We start from the raw sequence: 20,904 nt of genomic DNA on the forward strand, positions 1-20,904 counted from the left end.
GTATATAAAAAAGGCAACGGAATGTATATATATATATATATTTAAAACATTCATTACCATACAAAGCACTATAACGGTGCTACGTTCAGACGATCACAGCATCAATAAACTGCTGTGTCAAAAAAAGTCTTGTTCAAAGGATCCACTAACAGAAGGCCAGGACGGGGGTTTAAGACTTGGAGTATCATTTTATGGTTAAAGAGGTGCCTGGGTCTGATTCAGATATTGACAAGTTACAGTCGGCAGCACTGAACACATATATCCCTCAAAGGAACACTCCTAACCACTAAAGGAATTTAGTTTGCTGAAGTGCTCTATGTATGAAGAATGAGTCCTCTTTTTTTTACATTTAAAAAAGTGCAGATTTCAATAGAAACCTGGTAACACCCCCTGGTTTTTTACTTCCTGGTTTGGTTAGCTCAGTGGGGCTAAAGTCAAGAGGCAGCAATTGCCCAGAGCACCTGCCTTACAAATACTTCTCACTGAGCCGTTTGTGATTTTTAGTCACAAAATAGACCATATATTTTAAAGTGGTTTCTAAAATGTAATAAAGATCAGATTACAGATTCTATATTCTCTTAATCTTAAAAAATGTACGGCTGATACAGATTTAGTTGCAACAATTAAAGCATTAATAAGTGGTGGGTACATGCCATAATTTCAAGGCAGGTATAAAACAATGCAGCAGGATTCATTTATTCATTTTAAAAGTCTATCACAATGCTTATTTAAGAACTTATTTTATGGCAGAGACACTATTCTATTAAGATAACATATTTTGTTCCCCTTATTTAATAATTACATTTTAGTCAGTCATTCAGTTAAAATACAAGTGACAGGCAGACATTTACTGACTTGGGATCCAAAATTGTAATAGTAACAGGAGTGGCTTAAAGCAATAGCGTTCAGTTGTTATTATATAACAGCAAAACAAACATACCGGTACATATTTCATTTTTTTATCAATCGCACACAACCATACATTTTCACTGGCAAATCTATTTCGTTGTAAACAAATTTAAATGGAAGAGTTAAAAAAAAAACGGATGATTTTTGGATAGAAAACCTAAGTGAAGCAGTAACTTGTTCCCTCTAATAACAATTTCTCCACTGTGGATCATCAGGGAAATGTACACAGCCCTCTTAATGTACGCAGGACAGAGGTGCAAACATACATTTTATTCACACACATTCAGATGCGCACACAGTCATTCAGTAATACTAGCATATAATAGAACTTCAGTAATAATAATAATAATAAAATAATTGTGCTTTAAATTAAAAAGTAAGCCCATTGCCAATGGACAGCCGATATGCATTACATAGAAAAAGGATGCCACAGGTAGAAATGACGTGGCAATTGAATACAGGGGTCCTCCTTGGATTTAATTTAGGGGTTATTCAACAAACAGTGAGCTGTGGACAGTTGATAGAGTTTCAAACATTTGTCCAAAGTTTCCAACCTGTATTCAATTTTATCCTCACTTATAATAAACTCTGTGGGTAATGCACTGTTTATCCCCTGAGTGCATGCATGGATAGCCAAGAGAGGGTGCTTTACCAACTATTGTAGATCCACAAAAGATGGCAAAGCATCATGGAGGTGCAGTTTGACATATCGCATTATCCTTTCCAGCAGAACTTGCAAAGCATCGTGGGAAATTACATGACAATCACTGGCTATCCCTGGAGTTTGGATATTTGCTCCAACGATGCAGAAAGCTATGCTGACAAAGCATCATGGGAGATAAATATCCTTGTCCTAGAGTTTGTATCTTTGCTCATTAGGAAAATTAAGTAGTAGAAGAAAATAAAAAATAAAAAACAACTAATGTTCTTAAAGGAAAATAACCCTGAATCTTCCAATGTGGAAGATGAAAGGTTAAAAAGAGATTTACCTTTATATACACAAGTGGTCAAAGAGCTGTTCTTACCATATCTTATGAGCAATAGTAAAGGATTTAAGTATTAACTACAAAAGATGGTACAGGAACATAACTTTACCATGAAAATTCCAATACCCAGAGCACGATGGGAGGGAGCATTCCATGTAAATGTTCTATTACAGTGATACCCCCCCCCCCTTTAAACTATTCACCCATTGATCTTGTTTCTCATGGGATCAGCATTAGGATTTGCTTAATGGCACTGACCCAAATAAACGGAGACCCCCAAATATAAAAGTTAAAGCCAACAGATCAAAATAGACTTTTAACATATGTCTGAGAATGGCAAAAATACTTAGCATTAGCTCAATACAATTAAAGAGATCTCAAATTTCATGAGCTGGTTATCAGAAGACAGAGGAATCGTTATTGGTTGAACTCATTGAACCACTGTATGAAACCTATCTGGAAGTACTGAGAATCGGTCTGACTCATCCCACACAACTTCAAATATGTTCTGTAAACATATGTATATTTTATCAGAGAGATGTATAAAGTGCTCTTTCATGTAGGAGGAAGTGGGGTATTGGATGCACTATTTTCTCTGCAGGAGAAGTAGAAGTCAATACTTACCGGTAACTAGAAGTCACTAACTCGATTACTGAATATAAAGACCCAATATGACATTAAGCTTTAAACGCCATCAGTGCAATGCTCACAGTCTGGAATGAATACCCTCCATGAACTATGCCTCTTCATGCTGTAGTGTTCTCTATAAATATAGATCTTGAAGACAGTATCAATGTCAGTGTACTTGTTCTTTGTAGTTTTATTCCTAAATGCAATAGCTGAATCACAAGATGTCCCAACATTAAAGATCAATTGACTTGATGGGTTAATATAATTTATGCTTATTCCCAAGATAAACATTTTGAATTATTTTATAGAGGTTACTATAGCGACACGCCGGGTTTTAAAGACCTATTGCGCATTTTGTTTTGCACATGTTTGTGGCTCGCCATCTTGCATCATTTGATACACACTAAATGCACATGATCCCCAATAAAAGAGATTTTTATCTCTTTACGTGTTCCAGACTGACGGGTGACCGATTGCATCATCATAAAAGAATGGAATGCAAAATTAAACATGTATTTGTTATTTTTCAAATGTGGCTTAATAAGTTACAAGAATATTTAAAGCATTCCCTTGCATACAATATACAAATTATACTAACCTATTAAGAGTAGCTTTAAGTGGAACATGTTACAGCCTTTAAAAAAAAAAAATGTTTATGTGAGAGGCTGATAGTAAGGCGCAACATAATATGGAGTAGGAATATGCAGAATCTGCTGTCACACTGCATCACAACACTTCACATTGATGCCCTTCAATTGTAATTACCTGCATGCCAAATACAGCTGTGATCTAGCCTGGTAAAGCTGGGTGTTAAACCTGTTTGGCACGCCAGGCTGATCTGGACTCAGAAACACATAGGATAATAATCCTTCTGGCTCCCAGAGCTACAAGTTTTTGTGATATGCAAAGTGATTCAAGATGTTGCTGGCCTAAAAATGGATGCTGGATTCTCCTCTGCCCAGGAGAATTTCTACTCCAACTTTGGTCACTTGTTCAGGCTCTTCTGCTTTGCCAGTGTTGCCTTTAATTCTCTTAGATTTTCTGTTAATACCTCAACCTCATCCAGGCGGCCACTGTGTTTAGCATCAAAGATGTAAGCTTTGATGTTATCAATCTGCTGTAGGAGTAGATCTTCGTCTATTGCCTCATTTCCCGGGGATTCCTCGTCTTCCTCAAAAGGGTTCCCCGACCCAGAAGGTTTATCAACAAAGGGATTTTTAGAGGACACAGGCTCCCAGTAATTGTGCTTTGTGTCCTCAAAGGGGTTGGATGGAATGGTTTCCGACCCTTTCTTGCTCTCTACATCCATTTCATTATTCTCATCATCATCATCATCATCATCTTCAAACGGGTTATATTCTCTACGGCCATTCTGCTGAATATAGTTTTGCAGGGGAGGTGATGGCTCATTGTCTTCATCTTCAAATGGATTTGGGGGTGTACATTTGTCAACAATTACATTGGGCAGTAAAGGAGAAAGACATGGAGGATGATTAGAGATATTAAAACTGGGCTCAGTTAACATTCTATCTTGAGATAATACAGGAGAAGGGGAAGTCAGAAGAGGGCTGGATGGTAGTTTAGGGAGCTCCAGGTCAAGGGCTGAGGTCTGGTTGTCTTGCCAGATTGATACCTGTGCTGGCTCTCTGAAGTCCAGTGAATGAGTCCTGGTGTGTTTCGTCAAGCCCTTGAGATGCTCTCGTTTCTCTTCTTTTATCCTCAGCACCTCCAGCTGCTCCCGTTGCATTTCCTCCTCTTCAGCTAGCTGTTTGGACATGCGTATGGCGGTTTCTACCTGCTGTTGGTCGTACTCCTCTTGGAGCTGTCTCAGATTCTCTTCCAGCATTTGTACCTCATCCACCCGGCCAGCCTCTCTTGCCTGCAGAATGTATGAGGTGATATTCTCAATCTGCTGAAGAAGTGGGTCTGAGGTCTCTCGGTTTCGGGGGGCTCCAGGTGTTGGAAGCCAACCCTCCACCTTCCGGATGCCTCTCTTAGGTGACAGATCTCCATTGAGTGCATTGGAAGAGCGAACAGCAGGATCTTTCTTTCTCTCCTCACCTCTTCTTTGTGCTTCAAAAGCGGCCTGCGAAAGGGCCAAGTAGAGAGAGTCACAGACCAAAGACACAGACAGGTAGTTTCAAACACAATGCAGACACAAAGTTATTAAAATGCTGAAATGGTTTTAGAAAATATTTCAGAATAAAATGAACATCTATGATATGTTCACCATTAGTACACACCCACTGCTTCCTTAAAGGGACACTCCAGGCACCCAGACCACTTCTGCTCATTGGAGTGGTCTGGGTGCCAACTCCCACTACCCTTAACCCTGCAAGTGTAATTATTGCAGTTTTTCATAAACTGCAATAATTACATTGCAGGGTTAACTCCACCTCTAGTGGCTGTCTACTAGACAGCCACTAGAGGTCACTTCCTAGTTTCTAGCACAGGTTTCCTGTGCTAGAGCGTCGCTGGACGTCCTCACGCTGTGTGAGGACCTCCAGCGTCGCTCAAAACCCCATAGGAAACCATTGAAATGATTTTTCAATGCTTTCCTATGGGGAGACGTAATGCGCATGCGCGGCATTTCCGCGCATGCGCATTAGGTCTCCTCGGCCGGTGGGCGAGATTAGTCTCGCCCACCGGCCGACGTAATCACAAGGAGGAGCGTCGCGGAGGCGGAGACAGCGGCGAGGGACATCGCCGCTGTCCCAGGTAAGTGACTGAAGGGGTTTTCACCCCTTCAGTAACCGGGGATTGGGGGGTGGGAGGGAGAGGGACCCTCCAGTGCCAGAAAAACGGATCGTTTTTCTGGCACTGGAGTTTCCCTTTAACGTGAAGTCCACCAATATCATTCAAAACACAAAAAATTTTAAACTCACCTTTTTGAAAACATAACCAACCTACAGAGAAGTCAGCAGATAGAGTTTTTTGCAATGTTTACCCTTTGCATTTGAAATACGTTGGTAAAAAAGGAAAGAAGAAAGTCCACAAGAAACTGGGCTTTGGTAATTTTTTTTTTTTATTTTTTTTTTTTAAATCTCTTTGTAAAGAGTAAAAAACAAAACAAAACATGACAGCACTGACTATTCAAAGGGGATGCTTTCACATGGCACTGCCTGCCTGAGTACAGAGTGCAGACACCTGTTATAAAAAGGATTAGAAGACCCTAATGTACCCCAGTATCTCACCTGCCGGTCCTTCTGCATTCTCTGCTCATTCTCCTGCCGACGCGTCTCTTTCAGCTCCTCATACTTCTCCTTAGTTGGCAGTGACATTAAACCCAGGAGTTTCTCCTATAAATAAGTGGGTTACATGGATTAATAAACCAGAGCCATAATTCTTTTTGGGGATTCATTAATTTTTTGCCAGACAGTATTAATAATTCATTATGAAGTGCTTTGCAGCGTTACCTGCACAAATAGTGTGGCTGAGTATCTAACCATCTTCTGCAGTTGCTGGGTTTTGGGGTGAGGTTTAGGCTCTTCATTCATTCCTAGAGTTAGAATCTTCTTGCTGGGAAGCAGGTAGCAAGAATTAGAATATTATTTGTAGCTGCCATTGTATTTACAGTAGTCTAAAATGTTATTGTACATATTTGTTTATTGTTTTACATTAAAATGTCATCAAAAGAAATGGGTGGTACAGTATAGACAACATGGCTTGTGTTTGCAGATGCCAAAAACATTAAAGGAACACTATAGTGTCAGGAATGCAAACATGTGTTTCTAACACTATAGTGCTTAAAGGGACTCTCCGGTGCCAGGAAAATAATCAGTTTTCCTGGCACTGCAGGTTCCCTCTCCCTCCCACTTCCCATCCCCAGTTGCTGAAGGGGTCAAAACCCCTTCAGTGACTTAACAGAGGCAGCGACGATGTCCCTCAGCGCTGCTTCTTGGTCCGCCCACGCTCCTCCCAGTCACCACGTCAGCCGGCCAGGGAGACTGATCCCACCCGCCGGCGGGGGAGACCTAATGCGCATGAGTGGCAATGCCATGCACGCGCATTAGACCTCCCTATAGGAAAGCATTGAAATGATTTCAATGCTTTCCTTTGGGGATTTTAGCGACGCTGGAGGTCCTCACATAGCATGAGGACGTCCAGCGATGCTATCTGTGCTATAATCCTGGAAGTGCCCTCTAGTGGCTTTCTAGTAGACAGCCACTAGAGGAGGAGTTAACCCTGCAAGGTAAATATTGCAGTTTATGAAAACTGCATTAATTACAGTTGCAGGGTTAAGGGTAGTGGGAGTTGGCACCCAGACCACTCCAATGGGCAGAAGTGGTCTGGGTGCCTGGAGTGTCCCTTTAACCAAGGTTTAGGTTTACTCACCTTTTCTCCCACACCGTGATCTCAGCCAATCCAATCCTTTTCCAAAACGCAGCACGGCACCAATCAGCATCACTGAGCATTGGACAGCAAATACCCAGGAAGCATCTCTAGTGGCCGTCTGAGTTTCTTGAGGTGCTACTCTGAAAAGGCAGTGCTTACAGTGCTCAGCCAGCAGGGACACACTACAGACACCAGAACAACTACATTAAGCTGTAGTGGTTCTGGTGACTATAGTGTCCCTTTAAGGAGATTCACACAAATGAGGTATGGATCTTACATCACTAAACAACATGGGAAAATAAAATTAAAATAAAAAGTGCTGGACACATAGCTTACAAAAAGATTGACTTCCCACCAGGTTCCTACTAGTTGGTACTTTTGTGCAAGGGATAGAAGTATGGGCTTCAGGGAGCCTTAAAATGATCATCGGTAACTACTATGAAACAGGCACTATTTAATCATGATAATCCAACAACCACCCAACAGAGGTTTTCCATGGCCCAAACCTTGCAGCACTATAATTCAGTAAAAGAACTACTAGCCAACAAGACATTTTCTCTAATACCAGTTACGTCTAAATTATAAAAAGGTGTGCTCTAGACCAGCTTTTCTCAAACCATTTCTAACATAACATGATATGATATGTAGGAATCCCGAGGTATATAGAAAATATATTGACTCCATCTCCCACCATTCATTGAGAAAGCCTTGAAGACTAATGGGGAATGTTTCCAGGAATGCACGGTTCTTTCACATGCTTAAGAAGAAAAGAACCAACTTCTCCATTCAACATTCCTAACAATAGACGATGAAAACTGACAGGAAGCTCAGGAGTTAAAAAAACAAACAAATAATCTATGTATATGCAGTCTTCACAAACCGAAATCCTGGGTGTTTCTTACCTCAAAGCATCTATTAATTCGTAGTGTTTCTGCACCTCTATCCGTACATTATTGGCATGTTCCAAATTGTAGGTTGTCTCACCCGCACTGTGAATGTAAAGAGAAAGCTCGATGTAGATTATTTGCAAGATAATTATCCGCTGTCAGAAAGGTAGTCACTGGGACTTTGCAAGTCATCTGGTGATAGCAAAGACACGTGGGTGGAACAGCACCCTTTCTTTTGTGTGCTTTTAGAGTACAGTAACGGTAGCATCACCTCCTCCCACCTGCAAGATTTAGGATCTCTGACACCCCACTGATTTTGGTTTTAATTTATTTTGCCATAGCAACGCAGTCTAGTTCGTGCTGTGTTTTGAGCATTCTCTAAACAGAATAAAGGCAATTATCTAAGTATTAACAGTTGTTCTTATAGTAATGCAAGATTTATTATTTAGGAAATGTTTAATCAGAAGGAATGCACTGATATTTGTACTGGGATGTATAAAGAATGCACAGTTGTTACAAAAAATACATTTAATAAACAAACAGATAATCGGTGACAATTGTTACAGGTTTGGTTTAGGTAGACAAACACTAATTGTAATCCCAATTTTGCATAATTATGTTTAGCGGAGTTGTAACATCATGTAAAATAAACATATAGGTGACAAGTGAACGGTTACAAAAGAAAACATCTATCACATGGATAATTTAATAAGGGAAAATGCGGATACAATGTACATGCCCACATGCCTTAATTCCACAAATACCCTTTTGTTTTTAAAAAATTAAGCCTTTTATTCAGGAATGAAAGGAACCCAAGTCACAGCAATAATGAAGCACAGATAGGCTTGGGGGTATGTATATTCACTGTCCTGATCCCCAAGAATCCCTAAATAACCTCTTTCCTTTAAAAATATGAACCACCTGTTCTAAATTTACTCCCCAAATCTCACTGTCACCTACAGCAGTTGTGAGTGAGAAAGGTTAGAACACACAAAAATATATTACCGGAAATGTTGGCAGGCACAGGGAATAAGATGGCTGTATTAATAGTATCAAAGGCCATACAGATAAATGTATAAATGAATGAGTCTATTTTGGAAAAATGCATTATTTGTTTCAAAATTTGAAGTTTGACAGCTACTTTTAAACTTAAAAATCCAACAGATCAAAATGTAAAAAACTTGTAGCAGCTACACAGCCCCAGACATTAAACATTTCAAAAATGGACAGAATTGGCCCACTATCTTTTCTGTATATTTATGCATATGTTAATGTTAATTGCCATAGTTGTGCACAGATTGTAGGATTTTCCTTTTTTATGTTTAAGTAATAGCAAGTGAGGTTATTTATCATTCACTAAACTCTGCAATGGCAAAACGGAGGTTAAAATAGTCAAACTGTAACTATAGCCAAGTTAAAAATAGTTTTCAGGTCAGCTTTGCTACCCTTGCCATTCAGCATTTAGTGTGGGAAAAAATGCTTTTTGTTTCTATGTTATTTACGCACACACTAAAGATTTCATCTACTCTGTAAAGTATATAAGTTAGCATCTCATACAGGGCGACGTGGTGGCGATGATTCTATATATGTTTGCTCCTAGAAACCCCTCCCTTTTCTGTTTAATGTTTCACCCATAAAGTACATACTGCCCTCTGACCCGGCTTATTTGCCCCCCAAACCCCAGTTTTACGGCTTCAGTAAAGCTAAAAATAAATAGAATTTTTGCTGGGTGTTCATGATTTATGTGAAAACTATTTTGCAGGCTGACAATACTCACTTTATTGACTGGGCCATTTTTATATATTCCGGAGCCTTCTGTTCTACCTTCTCCATACAGCTTCGAAGTCTCTGGAAATCCAAGCAGAACTCAATGAATCTCCTTCTAGTGCAGCTTACATTCACTGGCTCCATAACCCTCTCTTTATAACCGTCTCACAGTCACCAGTTCCATTAAACACTTTATAACTGTCTCACAGTCACCAGTTTAATTAAACTCTTTATAACCAGCTCACAGTCACCAGCTGCATAACTCTCTCTTTATTACTGGCTCATAGTCACCGGCTCTATAACCCTTTCTTTATTACACGCTCACAGTCACCGGCTCCATTACCAGCTCACAGTCACCAGCTCCATAACCCTCTCTTTATTACTGTCTCACAGTCACCGTTACCAGCTCATAGTCACTGGCTGCATAACCCTGTCTTTATTACCAGCTCACAGTCACCGGCTTCAAAACCCTCCCTTTATTACCAGCTTAGAGTCACATGCTCAATTACCCTCCCTGTATTACCAGCTTACAGTCCCCATAACCCTCTCTTTATTACCAGCTCAGTCACCGAATCTACAACACTTCCTTTTATTACCGGCTCAGTCACGGGCAGCATTACCCTCACTTTATTACTTGCTCACAGTCACACGGTCCATTACCCTATCTTTATTACTTGCTCACAGTCACACGGTCCATTACCCTATCTTTATTACTTGCTCACAGTCACCATAACCCTCTCTTTATTACCAGCTAACAGTCACTGGCTCCATTACCCTCCCTTTATTACTTGCTCACAGTCACCGGGTCCATTACCCTCCCTTTATTACTTGCTCACAGTCACCGGGTCCATTACCCTCCCTTTATTACTTGCTCACAGTCACCGGGTCCATTACCCTCCCTTTATTACTTGCTCACAGTCACCGGGTCCATTACCCTCCCTTTATTACTTGCTCACAGTCACCGGGTCCATTACCCTATCTTTATTACTTGCTCACAGTCACCGGGTCCATTACCCTCCCTTTATTACTTGCTCAGTCACACGGTCCATTACCCTCCCTTTATTACTTGCTCACAGTCACACGGTCCATTACCCTCCCTTTATTAATTGCTCACAGTCACACGGTCCATTACCCTATCTTTATTACTTGCTCACAGTCACCATAACCCTCTTTTTATTACCAGCTAACAGTCACTGGCTCCATTACCCTCCCTGTATTACCAGCTCACAGTCACAGGGTCTATCACACTTCATTTATTAGCAGCTCACAGTCCTCATAACCCTCTCTTTATTACCAGCTAACAGTCATTGGCTCCATTACCCTCCCTTAATTACTTTCTCACAGTCACAGGGTCTATTACCCTCCCTTTATTACTCAATAATTAGCATAGAATTTTGTGAATTGTTGTGCATATACTGAAGTGATCATTACATAATTGTATCCCTCCCAAATTTTTTTATTTTTATTTTGCCGTAGCAACACAGTCTAGTTCGTGCCGTGTTTTGAGCATTCTCTAAACAGAAAAAAGGCAATTATCTGAGTATTAACAATTGTTTTGTCTGACACTTTACAAGTGGGAGATGTTCTTTTATAGTAATGCAGGATTTAAAGATATATTTAATTATTTAGGAAATGTTTAATCAGAAGGAATACATTGATATTTGTACTGGGATGTATAAAGAATGCACAGTTGTTATGAAAAATACATTTAATAAACAAACATAATCGGTGACAACAGGTTTGGTATAGGTAGACAAACATTAATTGTAATCCCAATTTTGCATAATTATGTTTAAAGTGGAGTTGTAACATCATGTCAAATTAACATATAGGTGACAAGTGAACGGTTACAAAAGAAAACATCTATCACATGGATAATTTAATAAGGGGAAATGCGGATACAATGTACATGCCCACATGCCTTAATTCCACAAATACCCTTTTGTTTTTAAATTAAACCAAACTACAGAAGCAGTTGTCATATATCAATTACGACTCACCTGGTAGAGCTTGACAATATCAGGCGTGTGGTCTTTCTCATCCATCTGCATTTCCCTTTTGAGAAGTGTGTCCTTGCAATGCAGGCAGCAGCGGATCTTGTCATCATCCTTGTCCTCAAGGACGGAGCTCACGCTTCCAAGGCTACTAATACTGCCCCTGCGGGAGGTCTGAGTGCTGCTACTGGGCGATAGGTTAGGGCTGCCATGAGATGACAGGGAGTGCTTGCTGGCGCTGGTTAGTTTATCTGTGAGAAGGACAGAGTGTAACTGAAATGTATAGATACAGTGTCAGCATCTAAGACAAAAGAAACACAGTGAATGTACAACTTTTATACTGGTTCTTCCAAAAAGGACATTTGAAAATTAAACACAGTTATGATAAAAGGCAATGAACAAAAATGACATCTAAAAAAAAAAATACCTTAATTTATCTGTAACAATGGCGCAGTTTTGTTTTTTTTAAAAGATATTCACTTTGGAGGTTGTGAATTTACAACAAGTAGTCCCTAAGGTATTAAAATCAAGGATAATTGGGGGCAGTCAGTTTATAACAGTTATGGCAATCAAAAGGACTAAATAAAATAAACAGAAAATGAGAAAGAATAAGAAGATAAAAGCAGAGGGGAAAGAGTATCTAAAGGAAATTACAGAAAGAGAAGGTGGGCTTAGGATGTATTTTGGGTCAGATGTTTGAGTTGAAGTTTTCCTTACTAGCAAGTGCGAGCGTGACAAGTTCTGTGCATCTCTTGCACATAATGGAGCCGCACAGCCGGCAGTGATGACGCCTGTTACGAATGGTGAACTTATTCCCGCAGTCCGGGCAGAACGGAACATCGTGATCACTTACCCAGGGAACCACAGACTTCTCAATGGCTGCAAGAAAGCAAAGGCCAAGTCACTCACACACTTCAGACATACTGAGCATTAACAAGAGCAGAGCTAGCCTACCTCTTATCCTGGCAGAGTCACTATTCACCCGGTCAAATGAGGTCAGCTAGGTTAGAGAGAAACAGAGAAGGTTCATTTTTACATCACGTTCAGATAGAAAATATTTACATCAGGCTGTGACATTCATACAAAAATACACAATGCATCAGTTATTCAAAACAACGTGGGATGGGTTTTGTGAAATACAATCGAGATACATTTCCATGAATTAGCTACAGGCAGCCATGAAACAAAGTGATAATTACAGAAAGCCAAGAAAGATCTACCTTTTCTAATCGTATGATGAGTTTGTTCACTTCCACCACGTAATGGTCAATCCGAGCGGCTCGATGTCTCTTGAAATCGGACAGGTGGCTCCTTGTAGCTCCTAACGGGAGAAAACATCCAATAAAAATCAATGAGATAAGAATGGAATAAATTGGTTGGAGCTTTTCCAAATGCCTGAGTCAGAGGTGGCAGAGTGTGGCGTTTACTCATTAAAACTACATTGTAGCAAACTGAAATCTGATTGTCAAAACTCAGGCTTAAACAAGCAAGCTGTGACTATAACCAATTTAGAGAAATTTTCCAAGCAAACTATTTTGTCCTAAAGTTTGCCATATGGATCTTAGAAAGCAACAGTTTGAGCATTCGTAAATAACCTGGTTTGTCTCTACAGAAATCATTGATCTACAGCTCTCTTAATCTTCTGCTAGGAATACAACTATACAGGAACATGGGAGATGCACTTCAAAACAGGCATGGACCTCCTCTATGTGAGTTTAATCATTAACAGATACTTTGAACTACCATTCCGGTCTAGCTGAGACTAGAAGTTTCTTTTGAATGGAACTGATGAGCAGAATACCATTATCAGGGACTTCAGGTTTAAGAAGAATATTTAAATAATGCAGACAGAGAAGTCCTCAACGAGTTCAAATGAGTCAACTGATTATTCACAAATGTATAATAACAAACATAAGCAGGCAATGCCATGTTGATTTGTAAAGATTTGTGTTGCTATAGAAACCTGCCTTTGAATGAATATAGTTTTTTTCACCATAAAATCTCCTTTTTTCATAGACTTAACTGCAAAACTAGTGACAGGTGGATGAAGGACTACTAGTTTTTTTCCAATGTAAAAATAACATGCCCCCCTCCACATCCTACCATCCAGTAGGATATATGTAGTAACTATGACAGTACCAATCCAGGAGCAAAAAGCATACAGGCACAAAAAACAAAAATTATTAATATTATTACAATAATAAAATCTCCTTATTTGGATGACTGTTATATTACCGCTTTGACTAAGGAAAAGGATATTTTAAAGTAAGAAAAATTTGTTTTTCCATAAGTCACAAGGGGGGTACTCGATGATAGGATAAAGTAAGCCCCAATAATAGAAAGCCCAGAGTGCCCATTGTCCAGTTGTTAACTGTATCTATGGGAAGTGATATGGATGGCGCATTCTGTGTACAGAATGTATTTTGTTGCAGTTCTTTATGCCAACAGGTAATGATCATTGGGTTTCTTCAGTCAAGGGTATGGTCCACACTCAGGATAGACGGTAAAAACAGAAAACTAATAGTGCTCACTGAATAAAAACAGTATATATAATAACTAAAATAGTACTCACAAGCAAAGAGCAGGCTAACAGCGCTGGTGGTGTGATCCCCACTTCGGATTTCTTGGAGTGCAGGATAATTATTACAATACACAATTTAATAAATTTTGATAAAGCCCTGAGGCGAAACGCGTTTGTGGTTTTTTTAAATGGTATATTGTAATAAAGATTTTTTTGGTCACTTCCCTGGTGCCAACTTTCTTTTTTATACACTTGATTTTTATCTGGCATTTTTATTATCCTGCACTCCAAGAAATCTGAGGTAGGGTTCACACCACCAGCGCTGTTACCAAGGAGTAACTTGCTTGTGAGTACCATTTTAGTTATTATATATACACTGTTGTTTTTATTCAGTGAGCACTATTAGGTGTCTCTTTTTACCCTCCTTCCTGAGTGTGGACCATACCCCAGAAGGAAGAAACCCACAGCATATCCCATAAGCGGTGATTATACCGCTGTACGTCCTTCACACTAGAGCTAGCAATAGCTCTACTAAATGTGAGTTCATTCTATCTATATACATATTTGACCGTTTATATTGCACTATTGGTTATTTTTATCTGTTTTTTTTTGTATTTCGTATGAATGGATTAATCCGGAAAAAGACACGGAGGATATTACTCCTGTTTAAGCACCTTATTCTATATTTGATCTGAGTACGATCCTTTTTAGTGGAGGGATCTCTCTTCTAGGGTTGCTGCCCATCTGTTAATTAGCGCGTATTCTCCCTTTTTTTCGAATGATCATTGGATATTTATATTAATGTTTCATCTGGGCAGCTTAAAGACACACTCCACCACCAAAACAATTATCAATCTGGCCATTTTTGAACAGTTTCACCCTGAAGCTGTGCCCCTTCTCCTTGTGGCCATTGTACTTGTGAGAAACTGACCAGACAGTGATAAGCTGAACTTCAGCAATGTCCAAGTCAATCATTTATTATCAGTATGGTGGCAAGAGGAGGAGGGGGGTGCAGTAGAGATGGGAATCCAGGCACACAGGACAGGGGTTAGATTGTTTGAAAATGGCTTAACATTAGAAGGCAAGTCTGAGCCCAAGGACACCAGCCCCCATAAGGATGTCATTGAGATTGAGTTGTTTTGGGGGTGAAGCGTGTTTTTCAAATGCAGCAAGCTACCATAACCCTGTAATGGGTTGGATGCAGTCCTTTAAGGGGCACTATATGCATCATAAACACTAGAGCTCATTGTCACCAGACCACTGTGGCCTCTGAAGTGTCGAACCTGTATCCTTTCTGCAATGAGGTTCATTCCAATTTCTAGGTGGAATACATTATAATGCATCCCTTAATGCAATTATGTTTTTTGTGGTTATTTTTTTTCTTTTTGTTTGTTTATTCAATGTTTTTCTTCTACCATGCAGAAGCCTGTATTTGATTACTGCAACATAATTTGGTCAAGGGTAATTGCACCCTGCAGAATGGCAATGTTTTGCGTTCCAGGGTTAAAACTACAGGTCCATAACACTGAGATGACGTGAAGTGGTCTGGGTGCCTATAGTGTCCCCCCTTTAAGTGACTGTCATACGTAAATGTAAAACACATATAAACCTACCACATATAGATATAAAGCAGGTTGTATTTTGAACAATTACTATTTTGATGGAAACAGAAAATTATACCAATTACATTGGGTCAACAAATTCTTATAATTATTTAACAAAAACACTCACTTTGGCTGTGCATGGGCTGATTGATTCACTCACCGATCTCCTGTGGGTCCCATAGACATGGATCCACCCCGCCATAGCTGAATGCTTCATATCGTTCCTGGCTTCCACCTTCAGCACGCTCTGCCCCGTCTCTCTTCAGCAGCTTGTCTTTAGCCTTCTTGGCAATTTTCACCAGACCTGGTAAGAGGTATAGCTTAATAGGTAGGTTTAAAAAGGACCCAGCAAGAACCATCAAATGCAAACATACATAAGGTAGATGGTCTCATAAATAGTCATCCATGACTGATTTCCTTTTAACCTCGTGCCAGATGAATATTTTTTTTATTTTTTTTAAACAACAGGTTGGTGCTAAAGGGCAAATCACTACATTTTTGCAAAAGAAAATTGTGCCCTTTGCTTCATGCATCAAAATAAGTATAATTCCCTGCATGATTGTCCATCAGATGTATTCCTGTATTGTAGGTTAAGCAGCCTCCTTCTCACAATTCATGTATAAAGGGATTCAACTTGTACTCATTAGCATTCTGGGCTCAAATATTTTGCTGCAGATTTTACGTGAATTTTGTTTTATTCCCCCCCACCCCCAATAAATAAAATAAATAAATAAATGGGGGGGAAAAAAAACACACACACACAACCATACTTACTCTTCAGCTGTCCCTTTACATCTCGATCATCGCTGGAGTGTTCCTCTTCATAATGGTACTGAAGTTGGTAGAATGACTGCAAATCCTTCAGACACAGAGGGCAGAGGAAACCCTCCCTCACCTCTCCATGTTCATCGAATGGTGCATTGTACTGAGCTGCCATGATGTCACAGGTTCACCAGCCTCTCTTCTGTATGGTCCACACAAATTTTGTTTTTAGGTGCCAGCAGATTCATTCTCTGCGACATGAAGGCAGATGACACATCTTTATTGTCTACCAGCAGAACCTGGCAAAACAAAACCAGTTTATTTTGTTAATATATATTTTAACCCTTTAAAGATCCACATCAATATTCTCATAGTGCAAATATTAGTAATCTCAATACTCAGAGCCTCATAAAACTGATGAACAAGAACATTTTTAAACAACAAAGTTTGCAGTACCCCTTTAGGCCCTTAAAATGTGAGCTCACTGCCAACGTCAAAGCAAACCTCTTAAAGGAGTCCAGATGAACTGGAAATGCAGACGAAGATTTCTCAAAGTGTTTTGATCAAAAAAGTGGCAAAATGACTAAGAGCTGGGCAATCACCATGTAACAATCAGACACATTCCTTTGGTGACAGTAGTCTAAAAACAACCAAGATAACTTTTACTTTGTCTTAACTTTAACAGTTGAACTTGCATTACATTTCATGGGGTGGTACTACAAGACTCTAGTTATTAAAAGTACACATTAAAGGGACACTATAGGCCTAAAAACTTTTTTGGGGTGTATACATCATGCCCCTGCAGTCTTAGTGCTCAATTCTCTGCTATTTAGCTGTTAAATCACTTTTAACTTTCAGTTATGCAGCCCCAGTCACACCTCTACTGTGACTGACACAGCCTGCACGAACAGAGTGGTTTAATTTGTAATGAGATGTGAACTTGCTTTAGAAGTGTTTATCTCCTGCTCAATGGATTGAACTGCAATCACAAACGGGCTCCTAACAGCTGTCAAAGGTTATTAAGAACAAGAGATAAGAAATTCTAAATTAAACAGACTGTGCAATAAAAGGAGTTTAAAGGTGTGACTACTGCAATATAAACAAAGTGATTTAACTCCTAAATGGCAGAGATTTTAGCAGTGAGATTGCAGGGGCATGATCTATACACCAAAACTGCTTTATTAAGAATATAAAAAAAATATATATATATTTTTATATGTATAATATATATATATATACACATATACATACACACACACACACACACTAGATCGTGTATACTTTACGCATATATTATCGTTATTACGTTTCTAGGATTATTACATATATATATATTTAATCTACAGAGATGATTACCAAACCAGTATTCATATACTTTAACTGCTCAAGTTGTAGAGATTTTCCAGTTTTGTTCCACTGGGTATATTCATAAAACACCAAACTGCGCTGGGGGTATGCAAGGTACGGTTTGCAAGTTATGTAAATAAATAATGCACAAGAGTGTAAACAAAAACATGTATTTATTTGAATTGTATACGAAGGAGAACTCACATCAATGTATATTTATTGGATAATTTCAGAAATGCTCTACCAATCCCTACACAGATAAAGAACTTCCCAAAAGCTGGGCCATTGATCTAAAGCAGCTACCATGGTCCATTCCAGACTGAACTTTTTATGGCATTATCCTAAATCTAGCTCCTGCACAACTCACTCCGACGTACAATTCGTGGTGCTGTTACATTTATTGGGTTATTCGATAAACTGGGAATTAATGGGGACTAACCAGTAGATGTCAAATTGAAGGCTGTTGGCCAAGCAGAACAAACAGCCAAGTTGATTAATTTATTTATGTCACTTTTTATTTGTCACTTAGAAATAAACTAAATTTGCTGACAGGGTTATTCATAAACCTGTAAATTGTCAACAATGAACAAGGAGATTGCAAATGTTAGGCTAAATAGCTGAGCTTGGAAAACCCAGCTTAGCTATTCTTCCAAATGTACTATTTTGACCTAAAATTCCTGTCTTAATGTGTTTTACACCCCACCTCCTATAGAATGTAAGCTCAATTGAGCAGGGTCCTCTTCAACCTATTGTTCCCGTAAGTTTATTTGTAATTGTCCTATTTATAGTTAAATCCCCTCTCATAATATTGTAAAGCACTACGGAATCTGTTGGCGCTATATAAATGGCAATAATAATAATATGATTGGCTGAGACTGTCAAGGAGGCAGATCAGGGGCAGAGCCAGCACAAGTAAAATTGGACAGCCCTGGCCAATCAGCATCTCCTCGTAGAGATGACTTGAATCAATACATCTCTGAGGAAAGTTCAGTGTCTGCATGCAGGGGGTGGAGACACCGAATGGCAGTGCTGCTCACTGTGCAGCACTGCCCCAGGAAGCACCTCTAGCAGCCATCTGAGGAGTCGCCAATGGAGTTATCACTAGGCTGTAATTTAAACACTGCATCTTCTCTGAAAAGACAGTGTTTACTGTCTGAAGGTAATGATTCTACTCACCCGAACAAATACAATAAGCTGTAGTTGTTCTGGTGACTATAGTGTCCATTTAAGTACTTTACTGCCAGAGGTGTAAGTCCACCTCTGGCAGTATCATTAGTCAGCCCAGAACGATACTTCCTGGCTCACTAATGTTAATTCTGTGCATGCTGGGAGTCTGTCATCAGCATGCACAGTCCTCTGGTACGTATCTCCCCTTGCAACAAGGCTGCAGGGAAAAAAATGGCCTCTGAGTGGGAATGCAGGTAAGTTTAGCCTTTATTTATGTGTTCATGTTTTTCTTTCTATACAGGAGGAACCATTCCAGAACGGGTTAATATAACTAAAAACAGTGTTGTATCAAAACAACGTTTTTGGTTGGAGCAACTATTTCATGTAAGATTCCTTATCTCCAGCTCTGCTAATAGCCTGTGAAAGCTGGCAACAGAGCAGGAGATAATAACTGGTAAAGTAAACACAGTGTAACATCAGAAGGAAAATGAAACCATTTTTTTTTTTTTTTTTATGGATGTGGTTCACAGCCAGGGGAGAAGTGACCAAGGCTGCATATATAGAAATAAAAGTGATTTAACCCCTAAATGGCAGAGAATCAAGCAGTGAGGCTGTATGGACATGATTAGTGTATTCATTTAATGAATAAGTCTAATAGAGTACCATTTCTAATCTACCTTTCAAACCAGATTTGTAGTATTATTACATAGGAAGGCTAACAACTTAACAGAGATGCTGCTTTTAACTGAGGATCCTTACCAGCTGTTGGGGGCCTATGTCACATTTGACAGGGCTGAATTTCCATATGACAACGCAGCGGCTATGGCGCTGTTAGGCTGTGGGTGCCATTGCTTTCAAGCTATTTCATTCATATTTGGATGGCATTGATGTACAGACGAGTCATCCAACCAACATAGCTAAATCCTGCTGTCCAAATATACACTGCTCAAAAAAATTAAGGGAACACAAAAATAACACATCATAGATCTGAATGAATTAAATATTCTTCTGAAATACTTTGCTCATTACATAGTTGAATGTGCTGACAACAAAATCACACAAAAATTAAAAAATTAAAATCAAATTATTCAACCCATGGAGGTCTGGATTTGGAGTCACACTCAAAATTTAAGTGGAAAAACACACTACAGGCTGATTCAACTTTGATGTAATGTCCTTAAAACAAGTCAAAATGAGGCTCAGTAGTGTGTGTGGCCTCCACGTGCCTGTATGACCTCCCTACAACGCCTGTGCATGCTCCTGATGAGGTGGCGGATGGTCTCCTGAGGGGTCTCCTCCCAGACCTGGACTAAAGCATCTGCCAACTCCTGGACAGTCTGTGGTGCAACAGGACATTGGTGGATGGAGCGAGACATGATGTCCCAGATGTGCTCAATTGGATTCAGGTCTGGGGAACGGGCGGGCCAGTCCATAGCATCAATGCCTTCGTCTTGCAGGAACTGCAGCCACATGAGGTCTATCATTGTCTTGCATTAGGAGGAACCCTGGGCCAACCGCACCAGCATATGGTCTCACAAGGGGTCTGAGGATCTCATCTCGGTACCTAATGGCAGTCAGGCTACCTCTGGCAAACACATGGTGCGGCCCCCCCCAAGAAATGCCACCCCACACCATTACTGACCCACTGCCAAACCGGTCATGCTGGAGGATGTTGCAGGCAGCAGAACATTCTCCACGGCGTCTCCAGACTCTGTCACGTCTGTCATATGTGCTCAGTGTGAACCTGCTTTCATCTGTGAAGAGCACAGGGCACCTGTGGCGAATTTGCCAATCTTGGTGTTCTCTGGCAAATGCCAAATGTCCTGCACGGTGTTGGGCTGTAAGCAAAATCCCCACCTGTGGACGTCGGGCCCTCATACCACCCTCATGGAGTCTGTTTCTGACCGTTTGAGCAGACACATGCACATTTGTGGCCTGCTGGAGGTCATTTTGCAGGGCTCTGGCAGTGCTCCTCCTGTTCCTCTTTGCACAAAG

The 20,904-nt window shown here is 39.9% G+C and overlaps 1 protein-coding gene across 1 annotated transcript in view; it reads right to left on the reverse strand.

Moving 5' to 3' along the window:
* Nucleotides 1-1,215: 1,215 nt before the first annotated feature.
* RBSN (rabenosyn, RAB effector) overlaps nt 1,216-20,904 on the reverse strand; it is a 25,730-nt gene continuing 6,041 nt past the window's right edge. Inside the window, exons 2-12 of the mRNA XM_063426296.1 lie at nt 16,408-16,694; nt 15,794-15,937; nt 12,729-12,829; nt 12,463-12,508; nt 12,226-12,387; nt 11,515-11,759; nt 9,525-9,595; nt 7,763-7,849; nt 5,942-6,044; nt 5,720-5,824; nt 1,216-4,611 (exon numbers count right to left, since the gene is read on the reverse strand). Of these exons, the coding sequence (XP_063282366.1) occupies nt 3,511-4,611; nt 5,720-5,824; nt 5,942-6,044; nt 7,763-7,849; nt 9,525-9,595; nt 11,515-11,759; nt 12,226-12,387; nt 12,463-12,508; nt 12,729-12,829; nt 15,794-15,937; nt 16,408-16,570 (2,328 nt within the window). The 5' untranslated portion in view covers nt 16,571-16,694 and the 3' untranslated portion in view covers nt 1,216-3,510. The remainder of the gene's footprint in view (nt 4,612-5,719; nt 5,825-5,941; nt 6,045-7,762; nt 7,850-9,524; nt 9,596-11,514; nt 11,760-12,225; nt 12,388-12,462; nt 12,509-12,728; nt 12,830-15,793; nt 15,938-16,407; nt 16,695-20,904) is intronic.

The sequence above is a fragment of the Pelobates fuscus genome, chromosome 7, assembly GCF_036172605.1.
Source record: "Pelobates fuscus isolate aPelFus1 chromosome 7, aPelFus1.pri, whole genome shotgun sequence".
Lineage (NCBI taxonomy): Eukaryota > Metazoa > Chordata > Amphibia > Anura > Pelobatidae > Pelobates > Pelobates fuscus.